General features: G+C 38.7%; 1 protein-coding gene across 1 annotated transcript in view; it reads left to right on the forward strand.

The window, feature by feature from the left end:
- LOC127847870 (uncharacterized) overlaps positions 1-23,531 on the forward strand; it is a 32,093-nt gene that overhangs the window by 7,142 nt on the left and 1,420 nt on the right. Inside the window, exons 3-5 of the mRNA XM_052380082.1 lie at positions 424-603; positions 1,213-1,425; positions 8,763-8,855. Of these exons, the coding sequence (XP_052236042.1) occupies positions 424-603; positions 1,213-1,425; positions 8,763-8,855 (486 nt within the window). The remainder of the gene's footprint in view (positions 1-423; positions 604-1,212; positions 1,426-8,762; positions 8,856-23,531) is intronic.

Here is a 23,531-nt window from a genome sequence, read left to right on the forward strand (position 1 = left end):
TGCTGGAACGGAATTTTGAAGGCCTTTGCAAACAGTTTGGATCCAGATGAGACGCCACAGAATGACGCCATCAGGATCCAAACTGTTTGCTATTCTGATAATATTCTTTGAAAAAAATCGAAAAAAATGCTAATTTTAGAAATTCAGCAGAAGACATTTTAGCAGACGACAAATTTCCCAGCATGCAAAGAGTTAAACATGCACTATTCAAACTTGCAGGCATTGCTATTAATGATATGAACTTAAGTGTGTGTGTGCGATATCTATCTTGCTACCTGTTATGTTACCTGCAGATACATTTTAGATGGTGTGAAATGAATTTGTGTTCTTTTTTTATTGGCTTATAATTCTTGATGATATCATGTATATCTTTCCCCACTGTTCATTCACTCTTCATAAAATTTACTTGTTTAAATGTTCCAGGACTTAGGAATAAACACAACCATGGACAATATAGAGGTTGTTACAAAAAGTGACTTAATTGTGTTAGCAGTGAAGCCAAATGTAGTCAGTTCTGTATTGAAAGAAGTTTCATCAACAGTGTCCAAATCAAAAATTGTTGTGTCCATTGCTGCCGGAATTCCACTGTCTGCTATTGAAAAGGTAAGATTTAGATGGTCATTTTGGGAGGGAATTATGTTATTACAATTTGAAAAAAGTATTTAAATTATGGATGCCATCAAATAACAAAAGCTGCATTCACTTTGCCATGCAGTTGAATATTTGCATTTAGCCATTCATTGTTTTTTTCTTATTTTAATAAGAAATTTCCAATGTTTTGGTAATACAATTTTGAACGTGGGTGGGAAATACTAGTTAAAGTGTTTTTTTTTACATTCTTACCAATTATTTAATGCCATCATAATGTTTTTTCTTAGCAATGACAGTTTTAACAACAAAATGTGTTGCTTAACAAAGCTAGTTTTGACATCAAAATGTGTTGCTTAGCAATACTAGTTTTAACATTATTGTGTGTTAGTTAGCATTGCTAGTTTTGACACCACTATTTGTTGCTAAGCAATTCTATATTTGTCCCTGACCGTTATAATAATTACATTTCATCGTATGTTGCCTGGGTTAAGCAATGTTAGTATTAACATCATTATATGTTGCTTAGAAATGCCAGTTTTGATTTAATTTGTTGCTAAGCAATGCTTGTTTTGTCATTGGCCCTTATATATGAATTTCATTGTGTGTTGATTCCCTGTTCAGCATCTACCAGAAGGGTCCCGTGTGATCCGGGTGATGCCCAACACTCCGGCGCTGGTCCAGGCAGCTGCGTCCGTTCTAGCCCTGGGCTGTTCTGCCTCACAGGGCGATGCAGAGCTGGTGATAGAACTGTTGAAGTGTATTGGTATAGCCGAGCCTGGCTCTGAGAAGCTTCTTGATGCAGTCACTGGTCTCAGTGGCAGCGGACCTGCTTATGTGAGTTATTATCATTGAGATTTGCTCGGGGAAAACAGAGTTAATGCATGCAGGCCTTTTCCTTGCCAGTTTGGGAAAAATGCATTTTTGAGATTGGTATTTTTTTCGCACGAAAAGCCAACTAATTTGGGGGGGGGAATTAACACTTTATACTTATTCAGTTTAGAAGAACAGAATTATATAAATTATAGTTTTATACTAAAAATATTTTACATGATGCCTTGCATATGCATAAAGTGTCACCCCAGATTAGCCTGTGCATAAAGTGTCACCCCAGATTAGCCTGTGCAGGCTGCTTAGACTAATCAGGGACTTCACTTTGTGCTTTGTGGTATTTTTCATTTAAAGGAAGTCTCCTCATAGTAAAAATCCAGTTTCAGGGGAAATTGTCCTCCTTAATAAGCCTTGCATACTGCAGTAAGGCTAACAGGGGAAAGTGTCCTCCTTAATAAGCCTTGCATACTGTAGTAAGGCTAACAGGGGAAAGTGTCCTCCTTAATAAGCCTTGCATACTGCAGTAAGGCTAACAGGGGAAAGTGTCCTCCTTAATAAGCCTTGCATACTGCAGTAAGGTTAACAGGGGAAAGTGTCCTCCTTAATAAGCCTTGCATACTGCAGTAAGGTTAACAGGGGAAAGTGTCCTCCTTAATAAGCCTTGCATACTGCAGTAAGGCTAACGGGGGAAAGTGTCCTTCTTAATAAGCCTTGCATACTGCAGTAAGGCTAACAGGGGAAAGTGTCTTCCTTAATAAGCCTTGCATACTGCAGTAAGGCTAACAGGGGAAAGTGTCCTTCTTAATAAGCCTTGCATACTGCAGTAAGGCTAACAGGGGAAAGTGTCCTCCTTAATAAGCCTTGCATACTGCAGTAAGGTTAACAGGGGAAAGTGTCCTTCTTAATAAGCCTTGCATACTGCAGTAAGGTTAACAGGGGAAAGTGTCCTTCTTAATAAGCCTTGCATACTGCAGTAAGGCTAACAGGGGAAAGTGTCCTTCTTAATAAGCCTTGCATACTGCAGTAAGGCTTACAGGGGAAAGTGTCCTCCTTAATAAGCCTTGCATACTGCAGTAAGGCTAACAGGGGAAAGTGTCCTTCTTAATAAGCCCTGCATACTGCAGTAAGGCTAACAGGGGAAAGTTTCCTCCTTAATAAGCCTTGCATACTGCAGTAAGGCTAACAGGGGAAAGTGTCCTCCTTAATAAGCCTTGCATACTGCAGTAAGGCTAACAGGGGAAAGTTTCCTCCTTAATAAGCCTTGCATACTGCAGTAAGGCTAACAGGGGAAAGTTTCCTCCTTAATAAGCCTTGCATACTGCAGTAAGGCTAACAGAGGAAAGTGTCCTCCTTAATAAGCCTTGCATACTGCAGTAAGGCTAACAGGGGAAAGTGTCCTCCTTAATAAGCCTTGCATACTGCAGTAAGGCTAACAGGGGAAAGTGTCCTCCTTAATAAGCCTTGCATACTGCAGTAAGGCTAACAGGGGAAAGTGTCCTTCTTAATAAGCCCTGCATACTGCAGTAAGGCTAACAGGGGAAAGTTTCCTCCTTAATAAGCCTTTCATACTGCAGTAAGGCTAACAGGGGAAAGTGTCCTCCTTAATAAGCCTTGCATACTGCAGTAAGGCTAACAGGGGAAAGTGTCCTCCTTAATAAGCCTTGCATACTGCAGTAAGGCTAACAGGGGAAAGTGTCCTCAATAATAAGCCTTGCATACTGCAGTAAGGCTAACAGGGGAAAGTGTCCTTCTTAATAAGCCTTGCATACTGCAGTAAGGCTAACAGGGGAAAGTGTCCTCCTTAATAAGCCTTGCATACTGCAGTAAGGCTAACAGAGGAAAGTGTCCTCAATAATAAGCCTTGCATACTGCAGTAAGGCTAACAGGGGAAAGTGTCCTCAATAATAAGCCTTGCATACTGCAGTAAGGCTAACAGGGGAAAGTGTCCTCCTTAATAAGCCCTGCATACTGCAGTAAGGCTAACAAGGGAAAGTGTCCTCCTTAATAAGCCTTGCATACTGCAGTAAGGCTAACAGGGGAAAGTGTCCTCAATAATAAGCCTTGCATACTGCAGTAAGGCTAACAGGGGAAAGTGTCCTCAATAATAAGCCTTGCATACTGCAGTAAGGCTAACAGGGGAAAGTGTCCTCCTTAATAAGCCTTGCATACTGCAGTAAGGCTAACAGGGGAAAGTGTCCTCCTTAATAAGCCTTGCATACTGCAGTAAGGCTAACAGGGGAAAGTGTCCTCCTTAATAAGCCTTGCATACTGCAGTAAGGCTAACAGGGGAAAGTGTCCTTCTTAATAAGCCCTGCATACTGCAGTAAGGCTAACAGGGGAAAGTGTCCTCAATAATAAGCCTTGCATACTGCAGTAAGGCTAACAGGGGAAAGTGTCCTCCTTAATAAGCCTTGCATACTGCAGTAAGGCTAACAGGGGAAAGTGTCCTCCTTAATAAGCCTTGCATACTGCAGTAAGGCTAACAGGGGAAAGTGTCCTCCTTAATAAGCCCTGCATACTGCAGTAAGGCTAACAGGGGAAAGTGTCCTCAATAATAAGCCTTGCATACTGCAGTAAGGCTAACAGGGGAAAGTGTCCTCCTTAATAAGCCTTGCATACTGCAGTAAGGTTAACAGGGGAAAGTGTCCTCCTTAATAAGCCTTGCATACTGCAGTAAGGCTAACAGGGGAAAGTGTCCTTCTTAATAAGCCTTGCATACTGCAGTAAGGCTAACAGGGGAAAGTGTCTTCCTTAATAAGCCTTGCATACTGCAGTAAGGCTAACAGGGGAAAGTGTCCTTCTTAATAAGCCTTGCATACTGCAGTAAGGCTAACAGGGGAAAGTGTCCTCCTTAATAAGCCTTGCATACTGCAGTAAGGTTAACAGGGGAAAGTGTCCTTCTTAATAAGCCTTGCATACTGCAGTAAGGTTAACAGGGGAAAGTGTCCTTCTTAATAAGCCTTGCATACTGCAGTAAGGCTAACAGGGGAAAGTGTCCTTCTTAATAAGCCTTGCATACTGCAGTAAGGCTTACAGGGGAAAGTGTCCTCCTTAATAAGCCTTGCATACTGCAGTAAGGCTAACAGGGGAAAGTGTCCTTCTTAATAAGCCCTGCATACTGCAGTAAGGCTAACAGGGGAAAGTTTCCTCCTTAATAAGCCTTGCATACTGCAGTAAGGCTAACAGGGGAAAGTGTCCTCCTTAATAAGCCTTGCATACTGCAGTAAGGCTAACAGGGGAAAGTTTCCTCCTTAATAAGCCTTGCATACTGCAGTAAGGCTAACAGGGGAAAGTTTCCTCCTTAATAAGCCTTGCATACTGCAGTAAGGCTAACAGAGGAAAGTGTCCTCCTTAATAAGCCTTGCATACTGCAGTAAGGCTAACAGGGGAAAGTGTCCTCCTTAATAAGCCTTGCATACTGCAGTAAGGCTAACAGGGGAAAGTGTCCTCCTTAATAAGCCTTGCATACTGCAGTAAGGCTAACAGGGGAAAGTGTCCTTCTTAATAAGCCCTGCATACTGCAGTAAGGCTAACAGGGGAAAGTTTCCTCCTTAATAAGCCTTTCCTACTGCAGTAAGGCTAACAGGGGAAAGTGTCCTCCTTAATAAGCCTTGCATACTGCAGTAAGGCTAACAGGGGAAAGTGTCCTCCTTAATAAGCCTTGCATACTGCAGTAAGGCTAACAGGGGAAAGTGTCCTCAATAATAAGCCTTGCATACTGCAGTAAGGCTAACAGGGGAAAGTGTCCTTCTTAATAAGCCTTGCATACTGCAGTAAGGCTAACAGGGGAAAGTGTCCTCCTTAATAAGCCTTGCATACTGCAGTAAGGCTAACAGAGGAAAGTGTCCTCAATAATAAGCCTTGCATACTGCAGTAAGGCTAACAGGGGAAAGTGTCCTCAATAATAAGCCTTGCATACTGCAGTAAGGCTAACAGGGGAAAGTGTCCTCCTTAATAAGCCCTGCATACTGCAGTAAGGCTAACAAGGGAAAGTGTCCTCCTTAATAAGCCTTGCATACTGCAGTAAGGCTAACAGGGGAAAGTGTCCTCAATAATAAGCCTTGCATACTGCAGTAAGGCTAACAGGGGAAAGTGTCCTCAATAATAAGCCTTGCATACTGCAGTAAGGCTAACAGGGGAAAGTGTCCTCCTTAATAAGCCTTGCATACTGCAGTAAGGCTAACAGGGGAAAGTGTCCTCCTTAATAAGCCTTGCATACTGCAGTAAGGCTAACAGGGGAAAGTGTCCTCCTTAATAAGCCTTGCATACTGCAGTAAGGCTAACAGGGGAAAGTGTCCTTCTTAATAAGCCCTGCATACTGCAGTAAGGCTAACAGGGGAAAGTGTCCTCAATAATAAGCCTTGCATACTGCAGTAAGGCTAACAGGGGAAAGTGTCCTCCTTAATAAGCCTTGCATACTGCAGTAAGGCTAACAGGGGAAAGTGTCCTCCTTAATAAGCCTTGCATACTGCAGTAAGGCTAACAGGGGAAAGTGTCCTCCTTAATAAGCCTTGCATACTGCAGTAAGGCTAACAGGGGAAAGTGTCCTCCTTAATAAGCCTTGCATACTGCAGTAAGGCTAACAGGGGAAAGTGTCCTTCTTAATAAGCCCTGCATACTGCAGTAAGGCTAACAGGGGAAAGTTTCCTCCTTAATAAGCCTTTCCTACTGCAGTAAGGCTAACAGGGGAAAGTGTCCTCCTTAATAAGCCTTGCATACTGCAGTAAGGCTAACAGGGGAAAGTGTCCTTCTTAATAAGCCCTGCATACTGCAGTAAGGCTAACAGGGGAAAGTGTCCTCAATAATAAGCCTTGCATACTGCAGTAAGGCTAACAGGGGAAAGTGTCCTCCTTAATAAGCCTTGCATACTGCAGTAAGGCTAACAGGGGAAAGTGTCCTCCTTAATAAGCCTTGCATACTGCAGTAAGGCTAACAGGGGAAAGTGTCCTCCTTAATAAGCCCTGCATACTGCAGTAAGGCTAACAGGGGAAAGTGTCCTCAATAATAAGCCTTGCATACTGCAGTAAGGCTAACAGGGGAAAGTGTCCTCCTTAATAAGCCCTGCATACTGCAGTAAGGCTAACAGGGGAAAGTGTCCTCCTTAATAAGCCTTGCATACTGCAGTAAGGCTAACAGGGGAAAGTGTCCTTCTTAATAAGCCCTGCATACTGCAGTAAGGCTAACAGGGGAAAGTGTCCTCAATAATAAGCCTTGCATACTGCAGTAAGGCTAACAGGGGAAAGTGTCCTCCTTAATAAGCCTTGCATACTGCAGTAAGGCTAACAGGGGAAAGTGTCCTCAATAATAAGCCTTGCATACTGCAGTAAGGCTAACAGGGGAAAGTGTCCTCCTTAATAAGCCTTGCATACTGCAGTAAGGCTAACAGGGGAAAGTGTCTTCCTTAATAAGCCCTGCATACTGCAGTAAGGCTAACAGGGGAAAGTGTCCTCCTTAATAAGCCTTGCATACTGCAGTAAGGCTAACAGGGGAAAGTGTCCTCCTTAATAAGCCTTGCATACTGCAGTAAGGCTAACAGGGGAAAGTGTCCTTCTTAATAAGCCTTGCATACTGCAGTAAGGCTAACAGGGGAAAGTGTCTTCCTTAATAAGCCCTGCATACTGCAGTAAGGCTAACAGGGGAAAGTGTCTTCCTTAATAAGCCTTGCATACTGCAGTAAGGCTAACAGGGGAAAGTGTCTTCCTTAATAAGCCTTGCATACTGCAGTAAGGCTAACAGGGGAAAGTGTCTTCCTTAATAAGCCCTGCATACTGCAGTAAGGCTAACAGGGGAAAGTGTCCTCAATAATAAGCCTTGCATACTGCAGTAAGGCTAACAGGGGAAAGTGTCCTCCTTAATAAGCCTTGCATACTTGCATACTGCAGTGAGGCAAATCTGTGACCACATTTAACACACATGCGGCGATGCCTTTGGCCCGGTTTTCACTTAATTTATGTATGTGTTTTTCTTAGAGCTGTAACGATTGGTTTGATGCATTGAAAAACCGGTTCAACACCGCCCATTCGATTTTGATACCAATAAGGCCAATATCGATTCGATTTGCTGCAATCCCGATTGATCCGCATTTTAAACCTTGCTTAATCCAAATCCTTCGTCTTAACTTTCTTGTCATTTGTAATACGTCTTGTGATTGGTCAGTAGCCAATATGGCATCCAATGAATAAATGAATAACATGCTGAGCATAACATCAGCTGGTACAATTGCTTCTTCAACCACGCTGAAAGACGCACCGTCAAAATTAAAATCAAAAGTATGGGAACAGTTCTGGTTTCATGAAGGTTCTGATGTAAAGACAACTTGCAAAACGTGTTTTGTTGACGTAAGTTGAAATCAGTCAGTTGGTTTGTTTACTTAACTGTGTGCATTCTGTTAAGAAGTCAACTGGAAGTTGTTTATATACTTACATGTTTGTTTTTGTTTTGTTTTTCTGTTAAACACATGTGATAGATTGTGCACTTTATGTTATTTAAGAATAACTCAACAAGAAGTTTTGTTCAATAAAAAAAAATTCGTATAAAACAATGTGCGTTTTTAAATTTTATTACACTTTAAATGTACAACATAATGAATTTGTAAGTAAATAACAAATACCAAACATATTAATTCATGCCCTGGACAAACCAAACATGAAATAGTTTGCAAAATAAGCTGCAAATAGTTAAATTTGAATCGAATCGAAATAATTGAATCGGACCATTTGGTACGGAAATAGAATCAAATTGAATAATGAGTGAATCATAACAGTTCTAGTGTTTCTTATGAACAATTTTCAAAGTAAGCTTATCTAACTGTAAAAAAAAACTTGAAAGGAAGGACACATTTTGTTTCAAAGACAAAGAAAAAACTTAAATGCATAACTAATAAACTGGTACTAGTGTCTGTGCTGGTAAGTTTTCATCATTGATTACTTTGTGTTGCCTAATTAACTGTAAATTTAACCAAAGTGTATGTATTTATCGGCCTATACACACATCTTTGTTGTAATTGACCCTTTCAGTGCTGGAACCGAATTTTGAAGGCCTTTGCAAACAGTTTGGATCCAGATGAGACGCCACAGAACGTGGCGTCTCATCAGGATCCAAACTGTTTGCTATTCTGATAGTATTCTTTGAAAAAAATTCGAAGAAAATGCTAATTTTAGAAATTCTCCAGACAAAATTTTAGCAGACGACAAATTTCCCAGCATGCAAAGGGTTAAAGGCTCTCAAGATCCTGCACACAGTATTTCCAAATCACAGCGTATTGTACAATGAACATCAATAAACCACAAAGTATTTCCTAATATGTAGATTTCAACTTTTACTTATCGTTCTGTATATTTCAGGCGTTTATGGCCATTGAAGCATTATCAGACGGGGGTGTGAAAATGGGACTACCGCGGGACCTTGCAATAAAACTTGCTGCACAAACATTGTTGGTAGGTTTGCAGCTCCTCTGGAAACCACTCAGAAAACTTCTATGAATCTTTATTGAATTGTCCTTGGGCTTTGTGCTACCAACCAATGCTTAAATTTCAGTTTTGTTTTAACTGACATGAAAGGGCCACCTTTCCCATCCAACACTTCCTCTCTTTAATCAATCAAATGATTATTTTCTTTCGATATTTAGGATACAAGGAGGAAAATAATTTAGTTCAGTATGGTTAAAATGTCATTGCATTTTGTGAAGATAAGAATTAGGCTAAATTATGCCTGTCACTTCAGAGTTTGATGTGAGATTTAAGAGAGCACTTTTACTTTAATAAAATTATTATTTAAACCCCAAACATGCAAAATGATATATTGTTTAAAAAAGCACAATCACAATCTTTGATTTTAAAATTAAGGACAATGGGTGCCGCCATCTTTTAATTTCAAGAAACTGTAATGGATAGTTGTAGAAAAAACGTGAGCGTTATATTGGATTCAGCTTTATAACAGAGTGGGTTGTATTGGATTTTTAGTAGTAAATTAATAAAGGAATTAAATGTTTTGCATCTTGCTCAAGTAAATGCTCAATTATATTCAATATGTATGTGGTGTGTTTTAAGCTCGATTGTTGTTCAAAGGTACATTTGCAACATTCCATATCATTGTACTACAGGAGTTCCTTAAACTTTCATTTTGTGAGGTCTTTGACCTAGTGATATAACTCTAACATGAAATTTAGCAGAATGATGTCCCTTTTTGCACTTACAAATTATGTTCAGATAAATGTACCACAGGTGTTGGGCGCACGGCCAATTGACTGAAACACTATCAATATGTTATAAAGAACATTTTTCATCACTGACAAAAAAATGTTCATATATACATGTATTATATCAGATTTTTTTGGCCATGCCTCTAACACCTGTGAACTGTACAAAATCTCAATTTTTACTACAGGTATTCAATTGAAACTTAAATCATGACTTAAAACTGACCAAGTTTCCATAACTCAGACTTCCAATTTAGCAGAATTACAGCAGCCGATCAATCTAAGTGGTCGAAGTGGCTCAGTAGCCAGTCAATTGTCATGGGCAAAGTGGCTCAGTAGCCAGTCAATGGAAGTGGTCAAAGTGGATCAGAAGCTAGCAAATAGAAGTGGTGAAAGTGGCTCAGTAGCCAGTCAATGGAGTGGTAAAAGTGGCTCCGTAGCCAGCCAATGGAAGTGGTCAATGTGGCTCAGTAGCCAGCCAATGGAGTGGTCATAGTGGCTCAGTAGCCAGTCAATGAAAGTGGTCAAACTGGCTCAATAGCCAGTCAATGAAAGTGGTCAAAGTGGCTCAGTAGCCAGTCAATGGAAGTGGTCAAAGTGGCTCAGTAGCCAGTCAATTGAAGTGGTCAAAGTGGCTCAGTAGCCAGTCAATGAAAGTGGTCAAAGTGGCTCAGTAGCCAGTCAGTGAAAGTGGTCAAAGTGGCTCAGTAGCCAGTCAATGAAAGTGGTCAATGTGGCTCAGTAGCGTGTCAATGGAAGTGGTCAAAGTGGCTCAGTAGCCAGTCAATTGAAGTGGTCAAAGTGGCTCAGTAGCCAATCAATGTAACTTGTAAGTGGTCAAAGTGGCTCAGTAGCCAGTCAATGGCAGTGGTCAAAGTGGCTCAGTAGCAAGTCAATGAAAGTGGTTAAAGTGGCTCAGTAGCCAGTCAATGAAAGTGGTCAAAGTGGCCCAGTAGCCAGTCAATTGAAGTGGTCAAAGTGGCTCAGTAGCCAGTCAATGGAAGTGGTCAAAGTGGCTGCTGTAGCCAGTCAATAGAAATGCTCAAAGTGTCTCAGTAACCATCAATGAAAGTGGTTAAAGTGGGTCAGTAGCGAGTCAATGGAAGTGGTCAATGTGGCTCAGTAGCCAGTAAATGGAAGTGGTCAAAGTGGCTGCTGTAGCCAGTCAATGGAAGTGGTCAAAGTGTCTCAGTAGCCAGTCAATGAAAGTGGTCAAAGTGTCTCAGTAGCCAGTCAATGGAAATGGTCAGTGTCTCAGTAACCATTCAATGGAAGTGGTAAAAGTGTCTCAGTAGCCAGTCAATGGAAATGGTCAAAGTGTCACAGTAACCATTCAATGGAAGTGGTAAAAGCGTCTCAGTAGCCAGTCAATGGAAGTGGTCAAAGTGTCTCAGTAGCCAGTCAATGGAAGTGGTCAAAGTGTCTCAGTAGCCAGTCAATGAAAGTGGTCAAAGTGTCTCAGTAGCCAGTCAATGAAAGTGGTCAAAGTGTCTCAGTAGCCAGTCAATGGAAATGGTCAAAGTGTCTCAGTAACCATTCAATGGAAGTGGTAAAAGTGGCTGCTTTAGTAAGGTGATGGCTTTTTAGATGGTTGGTCAGCTGATAGTATTTATTCAAAGAAACAAAAAACAAAAGCTAAGAAAACCTTCTTTGACAACGCCAACATCACACAAACATCCTTTTCATTCAAGCAACCACAAGCTTAGCACAATTTAAAGAAGTAAAATGTTTGATAAAATATATGTTTTAGACCACATAAAATTATTCTCAATAAAAAAACGTCTCAACAATCACATCACGCTGAAAACAAAAGAAGTAAAATATGATCCTTAATGTATTGATGGGATTGTACAGTAATATATGATCCTTAATGTATTGATGGGATTGTACAGTAATATATGATCCTTAATGTATTGATGGGATTGTACATAAAATTGAAAAGTATGCTAGAATGCTTAGGTAAAAAATAATCAGATAATATTTTTTTCAAATCCATATGTAACTATGTAACTACCACAGTAACATTGTAAAGTACTAATTAGTCGTCATTTAATTAGTGATTAGTATTAAAAACGTGTTACATACCCTGATTAGTGTTTTTCCCAGGAGGGCAAAGGGGCATGGCGCATTACTTTCAAAAAGGGCATTTTAGCGAGCAGTTTAGGCAAAAAGGGAAAAAACGTTCCCGGAATACCTGAATTACGGGGAAACATGTAATCGCATCAGAAGCAGTTGTGGAAAATATAACATATAAACAAGCACATTTATTGGTAATAGATGTATTTAACTTACTATGATTTATATTAATATATTTATCTTGCAATGTACACTTAAGTTCCATGCTGTTTTAATAAACTGTACAGCACGACAAACATAATAAAGCAATATATGCATATGAATCTCATTTTACACAGATCTACTAACATATAAATGAAACCATGTTTGTCTTATCCCATTTTCTAAAAATAATCTTGACAGATGTTTAAAATAACATTGCGAGTAAATTGATCGCTAACAATATGCAAACATTCGTTTCCGTGACATACATCCACCGAGTAGATTACAAATAAATAAATAATGTTGTTGCTATCTAAAACATTTTTATGCATCGTTGATTATCACAGACATTTCATCAATTACTTCTTAATGTATAATCTCCATCGTTAATTCGATCGTTCACGACGTTATTTGCCATTTTTGCCGAGTCACAATTTAATTCTGTATAGTCCGCCATGTTGATAAAATGTCAAATGATGTAAGCGACAGGTGTGCATAGCAACGTTAAATCGTATACGCGTTCGCATTTTGTTAAATAAGTATACGTCTCAGTAATTATTTTAATAATTAGATCTAATTATCTTAAAGACAAAAACGATAAAGAATACATTTGTTTGTGATTTTAAATGTAATTATAAGGAAAAATATAGGTTTTGATATAACTGAATAATGCATGCAATGCACAATTGCCACGAGAATAACATCGAGTTTTTCATCAAAAGTCTCCGAAGTAATGATTTTATCGTGGAGGAGTACACATTGCCAACTGTAAAGTGCGCTTGGTATAACATAGCCTCCGGCATTATCGATTGATACTGACACGGGGTTATTCACGCATGACTAATTCACAGCTTTGGAGCAGTCAGTTTGACTACCTATAAATCGAGCACTGTTATAGATTAATTCTACTCGATTAATGTAGTCAATTAGACGTTGACGTCTCTCGAGTTAATCAAGCACAGTCGGAGCGTCACCAAGGAAGCTGATTTTGCGGACCAAGTTAGATCGTAAGGCAATAAAGATGTTATCGATAAGGGCGCGTGGCGAAATTTGCCATTGAAAAGAAGGGCGCGTGGCAAAATTTGCCTTTGAAAAGGGCAGAGTGGCGATCCGGGAGGGCAGCGTGGCTTTTCGCCACGCTAAAATGGCCTGGGAAAAACACTACCTGATACAATTTATGATATCAATGTCAGTTACTGCAATCAGATTTTTAAGCGGAAAAATAGATGCCTAATACATGTAGTTGCGTAGTCTGAGAGACAACAAGGTAAATAGATTTAAGGTAGCGCACCCCTAATGGGCACATATCCAAATATAATCTAATTAATTATTTTCTTAATCATTTCACTGAACTACATGCAAATTTGTAGGTAGGCTTTCCATGCTTTTTAAAAAAATATACCGATTTTTTCAAAACCACCCCCACGCTCAGCTTTTGTCCAGTTTATTTTCACCCCTGGGGTATATAAAAGTTCCATAATTCATTCAAATTTCCAAATATGGGCATTCAGTTGGTGTGTACAGATGCAGTAAAGGTGTTTAAAGTTTAAACAAGATGAAATAAGTATTCTTTTACAGACATTTATTTTTTACGAATTTTTATCTATGGAAGAGCGCCATGAAATGTAATTGATTTCAGCCAAGTAAAAATTGAGTCGGTTAAAAACAAAGTGTCATAAAATTCAAAATAAAATAATTTAAATTATATTTTAAACTTAGTTTTTATAGAAACACTATATACAGCAAAAATACCAAGAAATAGACAGATTTACCGTTTACTTTTTGAAATAAAAATAAAAATGCAACATGCATCATTCATATTTTCAGCAGTCAATCACCCAATTTAGCCATAACGTTTTTATTTTAAAAATTGAAGGATGTGCATAAAAATTTCAACATATTTAACAATAAACATAGCTTATATGCTATATTAAATCAAATTACGTTAGAAAAGAAATAAAACGCATCGCAAAAAGTATGCGATGTCGCAGGATTCGAACCTGCGCGGGAAGATCCCTAAAGGTTTCTAGTCCATCGCCTTAACCACTTGGCCACGACAACTTCACATCTGTGCCAGCTTAAATTAGATATCCATAAGTAAACAGGTAAAAGGGCTCGTAGATCTTTGCAGAAGTCGCGAAATCGTATTTTTCAGATGATATTTGGATCAAAGTCAATATTTATTGTAAAAATAATGTATTCTAAAGGAATTACATAAACATATATCAAAATTCGAATTTTGAAAAAAATAACATGCATCACTCGGAAATAACCGATTATTGAAGATCGGCAATAATCGTAAAATAAATCGTGGGTAATCATTAGAGGTGCGCTACCTTAAGTCTTTACTTTTCACACCTCAAAATGACTGCCTAGTGACTGCTTAAAACAGGTAAAAATGGCTTTTGGTGTAAAATATACTGGCTGCTGGTCGCTAATGGCAGGTGACAGTTATACTTGGGTGTAATAAATATTGGCTTTTGTTGTTGGAATCTAGACTGCCCGCTTAGGTCAGGTGACTGCTGTACTCAGGTGACCACTATACTCAGGTGACCCCTATACTTATGTGACCGATATACTCCAGTGAACGCTATACTCAAGTGACCCCTATACTCATGTAACTGATATACTAGATCTGGTTGGACTGTGCATAATAACTCAAACATTCAAGCCAGGCAAAACTATAAAATGTATGATTAAAGTCAATACAACTCTTGTATGAAAATGGAATAATATGAAAATTTGTGATGACGCAAGTCATACCCATGAACTTGTGAAATTGTAAGTGAATTTAAAGTGAAGCAAGGTTTTTCGGCTCCAGCTACTTTTTATGACCCCAGATCAAATGATCAGGGGTATATTATTTTTGGCCCATCTATCTGTCATTGTATGTGTCTGTCTGTCATTGTATGTGTGTGTCTGTCCCAAAACTTAAACCCTGGCCATAACTTTTGCAATATTGAAGATAGCAATTTGATATTTGGCATGCGTGTGTATCTCATGGAGCTTCACATTTTGAGTGGTGGAAGTTCAAGGTTAAGGTCATCCTTCATGGTAATTTTTTTTTTTTAAATTCAATGCGGGGTTCTCATGAAGCTGCATATTTTGAGTGGTGGAAGTTACAGGTCAAGGTCATCCTTCAAGATATAGGTCATCCTTTAAGGTCAATGGTCAAAAAAAAAAATCAAATCGGCGTTATCATGAAGCTGCACATTTTGAGTGGTGGAAGTTCAAGGTCATCCGTCAAGGTCATCCTTCAAGGTCAAAGGTCAAAAAATATATATTTCAAAGCGGCATTCTCATAAAGCTGCACATGTTGAGTGGTGGAAGTTCAAGGTCAAGGTCATCCTTCAAGGTCAAAGGTAAAAAAAAATAAATTAAAAAAATTTCAAAGCAGCGCAATGGGGTGCATTGTGTTTCTGACGAACACATCTCTTGTTTTTTTTCAAATATGGTTAAAAAACACAAATATTTATTTTTAACCAGGTTTTCCGAGGAAAAAACTGGTTATTAGATTGGCGAATGCGGGCGGGCTGGCTGGCTGGCTGGCGGGCGGGCTGGCTGGCGGGCTGGCGGAACAAGCTTGTCCGGGCCATAACTATGTCGTTCATTGTCAGATTTTAAAATCATTTGGCACATTTGTTCGCCATCATTGGACGGTGTGTCGCGCGAAATAATTACGTCGATATCTCCAAGGTCAAGGTCACACTTTGAGTTCAAAGGTCAAAAATGGCCATAAATGAGCTTGTTCTGGCCATTACTATGTCATTCATTGTGAGATTTTAAAATCATTTGGCACATTTGTTCACCATCATGGGACGGTGTGTCGCACGAAAGAATCACGTCAATATCTCCAATGTCAAGGTCGCCACGACTAAAAATAGATTTTTTTTTAAAACAAACTTACAAAGGGGGTTAATTTTGTTTGTTCATTTCAAAAGTTCAGTTTGAGTTTTCTCCCTTTATCAGATTTTTTTTCACAATGAAAACCTGGTTTTGTGACAATTTTGTCCCTTGTTATTATTTAATTTTTGAAATACCGTCAAACCATCCCACCTAAGAATCCTAAAAATTGAAATTGAGATAGGTCCCTACACCTTAAAAAGAAAAATAGATGAGCGGTCTGCACCCGCAAGGCGGTGCTCTTGTTTTATATGGGTTGCATGTTACAAAAAATATTTTGTTTCTATTTTACAAACATTAGAGCCTGAACCAGATTTTGTTTCAATGTTTGTTCAAGCTTTGATTGACCTCTGAATTATATACATAAAGTAGACTGCTTGACTGGTGTGCCAACATTACAAGGTCATCTCTACTGTAAAACACTGCGGTGGGGCTACTGATTTGTGTAACAATAGCTATCTTCCTCTTCCCCTCTCTGTCCACTTGCATAACATTGTTAGAGACGTATGCACAAACCAAAACCTGTCCTGCAGGGGTAACGCACACTCCGTTTGGATGTTGTAGTTGTGGGTGTGTGAAATAGGACAGCACAGTGCCATCCCTGGCCAGGGTAAGAAGTTGATGGCAGCATTTGTTGATTACATAGATCATGTTCCCGTTTGGACTTACAGCACAGTCGGCCACTGTACTACCTGTAAAAAAGATTACACATTTAAGTCAACAGCAATATTCATACACTCCACAAGTAGCTTTATGTGAGGTGTTAACTTATATAAATTTATACAGTCTACTTTCGTTATCTCAAAGTCGCCGGGAACAAGAACAAATATAGAGATAACGAGAGCTTGAGATATCCGATCAGGCGTTTTCAAAGAAATAACAGATACAAATTCATTTCATAGAATTTACTTCTTTTTCGCGGATGAGGAAAACTTTTATCGCGTCACGAACATAGCATATTTGACACGGCCGCCATTTTGGAAATTCTTGACGCGTGCATGTAGGGTGTTACCCATTTCAAATATAAAGATGGGATGTATTAATCCTTTGTTCCGAAAATGATTTGGGTATCAAAATAAAGATGAAACATCGAATTTTATGTTAAGGTATGCACACTTTTAATATAATGTATAATGTAATTTTCAATTAGTCTTTTGGCCTGTCGGCAGGCTGTGTATTAATTGCAGTTAAAGTGACAGGCCTTACTCAAGTTTAAATGGCTAAAGACATTAGAAACGTGTGATCATTTATGCAATTAACGGATCAATTATCTACCGCACAGTATCAGGAGCAGCCAGACGAAGCGGGACGGTGAAGTATCAAAGGAAAAATTTCTCACCTTTGCCAACACTGGGACAGTGATTCGCACTTCAAGATGAACCACATTAAATTCTGGTACATGTACAATTGGGACTCGGGACAAATTTTTATATCGAGATATCAAATTATTGGAGATAATGCAAATCGAGATATGGGATGTTTATTAATATAGTTAAAGAAGGAAAAAAGTTGGGACATTGAGCTTACCTCGACATATCGAGAAAATCGAGATATGTGATGTCGAGATAATGAGAGAAGACTGTATTTTAGAGGGTTAATCAAGTTTTCAATTTTAACAAAATACCTCTTAGGGTGCCTTCACTACTGGTATCCTCATACAGCTTTTTCATCTGTGTCCCATTCAAGTCGTAGAGGTACAGGGCAGTGCCTGACGTTATGTATAGGTCACCATGGCGATAGGCCTTACTATGAGAGGGATGATCTAGCTCAAATTCTCTGCCTTTACTCATACGTCCATCTTCCACAGTGAGGAACTGTACCCGTTGTTTTTTTTCATTATCTTTATCAATAACTGGACAAGCCACTTCACAGTCAGCAATATGGCAAATGTCTGTAGGGTATCCCCACATGTGAATGTTTTGCACAATTGTAAATGACTTATCTAACAACTTTACAAACTTCTTTTTGCTGTCAGAAATAAGAATCTCTCCTGTACTTACCTGGCAGATGCCACTTGTAACATTATAGCCCAATTCATTCCCCAATATTAAAGAATGATAAGACTCGAGTCCCAATTGGATCACTTCGTTGGCTCTAACAATGGTCCCCAGACTTGTCAGTGTAGATAAGTAGTGTTCAATGTCACATCTGGCAATATAGGCCATTGAATACTCTTTATTGCTTGATGTCTCCTTTACAAACATTTCTGCCTGCCGCAGCTGCTGTTTACATTTTTCGTAAGCTATGAAAGATTGTTCCTTATTCATCATGTGTATTTCCTTTATTGTGTCACTGAGATGCGCCAGGTGTGCACGGACACTGATGCATTGGTCTTTATCCCTCTTCAAAGATTCCTTCAGTTTAGCTCTCAGATTATCCATATCCACAGCTGTTGCTGTTTCTAGCTTATCGATAGCAGCATTTATTTTCTGCCGCAGTGCTGCAAGTTCTTGTCGTATCTCCTGGTATGAGGCCTCCAATGACTGCATAGAGCCGTCCCAATCGTGCAGATATCCCTGCAGTTGGTGTTGCATTGTCTTCATGCTGAACAATAGCTCTGTGATATCTCCAATTTTGTGGACCTTTGCTTTCTCATTTGTTGGTGTGACTCTAATGCACTGGCTACAAAAATACAAAATAAGAACTTGCTGCTGAAATTTGCCAGAATTTTTAACCAAGTATTTATTAGAAGTTGCACATCCTGGTAAAGGCAGAAGAGCTTATGGGATGGCATGGTGTCTGTGTGTGTGTGTGTGTGAGTGCGTTAGACTTTTCTTGTTTATCCGATAAAGTCCACACTTTTCATCCGATTCTTTTCAAACTTGTTCAGTGTCTTTATATTAATGAGAACTCGAACCCTATTGATTTTCAGGTCACTGGGTCAAAGGTCAAGGTCAAAGTGACTTGAAATAGTAAAATGGTTTCCGGATGATAACTCAAGAATGCTTACGCCTAGGATCATGAAACTTCAAAGTTATATTGATCATGACTGGCATATGACCCCTATTCATTTTGAGCTCAAAGGTTAAGGTCACAGTGACTCAAAACAGTAAAATGGTTTCTGGATGATAACTCAAGAATAATAAGGCCTAGGATCATGAAACTTAATAGGTACATTGATCATGACTGGCAGATGACCCCTATTGATTTTCAGGTCACTAGGTCAAAGGTCAAGGTCACAGTGACAAAAAATGTGTTCACACAATGCTGCCACTACAACTGACAGCCCATATGGGGCATGTTAAACACTCAGCCCTTGTTTAAAAAGAGCAATATCGAAGCAATAAGTCCAGAATGACTTCCCCTTGAATATGAGAAAATTTTGAAATTCCGCTTGTTTACACAATAAATTCCACAGTTTTCATCCAATTATTTCCAAATTTGCAAAGTATCTTTATATCAATGAGGACTTGAACCCTATTGAATATGAGCAGTATCGGAGAAATAAGTACACAATAATCTCCCCTTGAATTTGAGAAAATTCTCCTTGTTTGCGCGATTAAGTACACAGTTTCCATCTTATTCTTTCCAAACTTGCACAGTGGTTATAGCAGTAGAGCAATTCAGGCCCTCATGTGCCTCTTGTTTAAATTGGAGTATGGCAGGTGGGTGGCGTAAAACGTGGTTTCCTTCCAATAACTTTAGTTTGTATAGAGCAAGCTTACAGGAACTTGACTTAACAAGCTTTCTAGGTCTAGCTTGGGATTGTACTTGGCTAGTCAGGATAATGTCAAGGCCATCATTACTAAAAATAGCAAAATGGTTTCTTTTCAGTAAATTCAGTTTGGAATTAGGATTTGCATTGATATTTGGAGTTCAGGTAGCCTACATGCAGGCACAGTTTGGGATAGCATTTAACTGGGGCCAGATTTGTCATGGTCAAGGTCACAGTTACAAAAAAAGGACACAAGTGGTTTCTGGTCAATAACATTAGTTATTGTATTGACAAATCTTTATGAAACTTTATAAGTAGTCAGCTTGCAAGGGTACTTAGTTTTGGATTGTTTTCGGGGGTAGATGTTTCAGATTCAAGGTCACAGTTACTCAAAAAATGGTTTCTGCTCAATACTTTAGTTTGGATGAAGTTTTCGCACAAAAATTGTGTGTATAGGTAGCTTACATGCAGATGTCTTTGGATTGCTTTTGGGGACAATTGGGTCAAGACCACTGTTTCTAAAAGTTAAAAAGATGTCATTACAGCATATGCCAGGTAGAATTAAACCCAACACATGTATTCTGTAATACATGTCAGTTGTATTTTTCAAGCATATTCTCTATTTGACACTGAACATTACCTGGTAACAAATTCGTTAAGTATGAATCATTATAAATTATATCATATAGGTTGAGTTGGTTTACCTGTGATTTGCTGAAATACAAGCAAGGCAGCAGAGTTGGCTATGGTTCTCACAGTAAAAATCTATCCTCATGTCCCTGTGCTCTGTACACATGTCCACAAGGTCCAGGGTTGCCATAGTAACCGGCCACTTCTCCATCTGACCTTTCCCGTAGGCGGGATGGCTGGTGAACAGCTGGTTGTGGAGCTCCACACAACTGTCACAGAAGTACTTGGAGCATTCCTCGCAGTAAAACTTGGCCTCTTTTGTACTGCAAGCGGAGCACATATCGCCTTGTATAACGTCCGATCCACTTTTTAATGAGTCTTCTCTGTTAGATACCATATCGTCCTGTTTAACGTCCGATCCACTTTTTAATGAGTCTTCTCTGTTGGATACCATATCGTCCTGTTTAACGTCCGATCCACATTTTAATGAGTCTTCTCTGTTAGATACCATATCGTCCTGTTTAACGTCCGATCCACTTTTTAATGAGTCTTCTCTGTTAGATGCGATATCGTTCTGTTTAATGTCCGATCCACTTTTTAATGAGTCTTCTTTGTTAGATGCCATATCGCACTGTTTAACGTCTGATCCACTTTTTAATGAGTCTTTTTTGTTAAATGCCATATCGTCCTGTTTAACGTCCGATCCACTTTTTAATGAGTCTTCTTTGTTAGATGCCTTATCATCCTGTTTAACGTCCGATCCACTTTTTAATGAGTCTTCTCTGTTAGATGCCATTGTCAATATTGTAACGATGTAAAAAAAGTGATAACTGTTATTTATTTTTATTTATAATAAGAAATTTTGTATTACATCCATTCAGCTTTAGAGTGTTTCTTAGTTAATCATATGATTGTTCTCTACACATTAAGACCTAAGAAGTTTAACTTCAAATGTCTAACATGAATTTTTACTGAACAAAGGGGTTTTCTGTAATCTTGATAATGAAGTTATATAAAGTATCATTTGAATGTTTTGCCAAGTATTTTTGCTGTAGATAACATTTAGCACTTGGACCAGAGTATTTTATTCAATAGAACATAAGATTATAAGCTTCAGTAATGTCAACACTATTTGATAACAAATTATTTTTTAATGAAATTGAAATTGATTTGCATGTATTAAGGCCTGCAAATGTGTTCTGAAAAGGATTTTTTGTAAACGTATCTGATTTTTTTTATTGGTGCGTAGGAAATATAATTAAAAGAACAAACGGGCATATTAATACATGTATATATATCTTTTGAATTTCTTATATGAATGGTAAAACAGACAAAACTGTTTAGTACAGTAGTAATTGATAGACCTTGAGCTGAATATGACCCTGCTACCATCTCTGAGGGAATTTTCAAGGTTATGTTTTTGTTAATCCTCTTGTAAGGTGGCATTCTCTGATAAAAATTAGCAAAATTCTGTTGAGCCTGAACAGAATTATGGGTATGGGACTTTGAAACACATACCCCATGTTTTGCCTTTTAACTCATTTCGATTTGCAATACTGCTAAGTTTAACATCAATATTCTTGTTAAATAAATGGTGTCACAGCCTATTATATTCAATTAAGACACTGTGGATGAAAAAACTGCTTAGATAAACAGAATCGTAAATATCAACTATTTGTATAGAAAAGTTACTTCCCTTTGTTTGGATTCTGCCATTTATTGTCCCCTACCGGTTTCACCGGAGGGGACTTATGGTTTGCGCTCCATCAGTCAGTCTGTCTGTCAGTCTGTCCGTCACTTAATATTAGTTTATGAAAGTTGAAACATGGATAGATGGCAATATGGACATTATGCACGTCATTATACCCCCATTACTGGTAATGGGGGCTATATAGGAGTCACTTTGTCGTTCTGTAGGTCAGTCCCGAAATTTCATCCGATCTTAACCAAACTTGGTCACAAGTTGTATCTAGATGACGTCAAGGTCAAGTTTGAATATGGATCATGCCAGGTCAAAAAACTAGGTCACGGGGTCACTTAGTGTGTTTTAAACCGAAAGTTTGTCCGGACCATAACTATGTCATTAATTGTTAGATTTTAAAATGACATGGTACATTTGTTCACCATCATGGGACGGTGTGTCGTGTGAAAAAAGTATGTTGATATCTCCAAGGTCAAGGTCACACTTAGGGTTCAAAGGTCAAATGCTTGTCCGGGCCATAACTTTGTCATTTATTGTGAGATTTTAAAATCTTTTGGCAAATTTGTTCACCATCAGTGGACGGTGTGTCACGCGAAAGAATTACGTCGATATCTCCAAGGTCAAGGTCACACTTTGAGTTTAACAATCATAAATTAGCTTGTCCGGGCCATAACTAAGTCATTCATTGTAAGATTTTAAAATCCTTTGGCACATTTGTTCACCATAATTGGAAGTTGTGTTGCGCGAAAGAATTACGTCGCTATCTCCAAATTCAAGTTCACACTTATTGTTCAAAGGTAAAAACTGTCCCTAAACGAGCTTGTCCGGGCCATAACAATGTCGTTCATTGTGAGATTTAAAAATCATTTGGCACATTTGTTCACCATCATTGGACGGTGTGTCGCGCAAAAGAATTACGTGATATATCCAAGGTCAAGGTCACACTTTGAGTTCAAAGGTCAAAAATGGCCATAATTAGCTTGTCTGGCCATAACTATGTCATTTATTGTGAGATTTTTAAATCATTTGGCTCTTTAGTTCACCATCATTGGACGGTGTGTTGCGCGAAAGAATTACGTAGATATCTCCAAGGTCAAGGTCACACTTTTAGTTCAAAGGTCAGAAATGGTAATAAATGATCTTGTCTGGACAATAACTATGTCATTCATTGTGAGATTTTAAAATGACTCTGTACATTAATTTTATTCACAGTCATTGGACAGTGTGGCATGGGAAAGAATTCAAAAGTTCAAAGGTCAAAATGGCTGTTAATAATAATGGCATAATAATTCTTAAAAATTGCAATAAATTACATTCTCTTGTTTTGTGAAGACAGCATGCAAAATAGTCTGTGTCAATGCGGCACGTGGGGGTATGCGTCACGTCTGTGACAAAGCTCTAGTTTCATTTTGTTCATTAGTCAAAAATTCTGGTTGCTATGGCAACAAATAGACTAGAAATACTGCTATGGCAACCATATTGCGACCATATTGCTTGGCAATCTCTAGTTAAATTTTGGTTTTGGTGAATTTCTGCAGACGAAACATATTGTTGACTGTACTTTTCAATTAGCATTCATAATTGTGTCAATATTTTAGGATCGAACTATGTCTACCTATCTGATTATAATCTCCTGCTAAAGACAGAGGGATATAGTTTGGACGTTGTCCATCCATCAGTCTGTCTGTAACAAATTTTTCAGGGCTATATCTCAGAAACTATATGAGATTTCAACATGAAACTTCAAA

The sequence above is a fragment of the Dreissena polymorpha genome, chromosome 10, assembly GCF_020536995.1.
Source record: "Dreissena polymorpha isolate Duluth1 chromosome 10, UMN_Dpol_1.0, whole genome shotgun sequence".
Taxonomy (NCBI): domain Eukaryota; kingdom Metazoa; phylum Mollusca; class Bivalvia; order Myida; family Dreissenidae; genus Dreissena; species Dreissena polymorpha.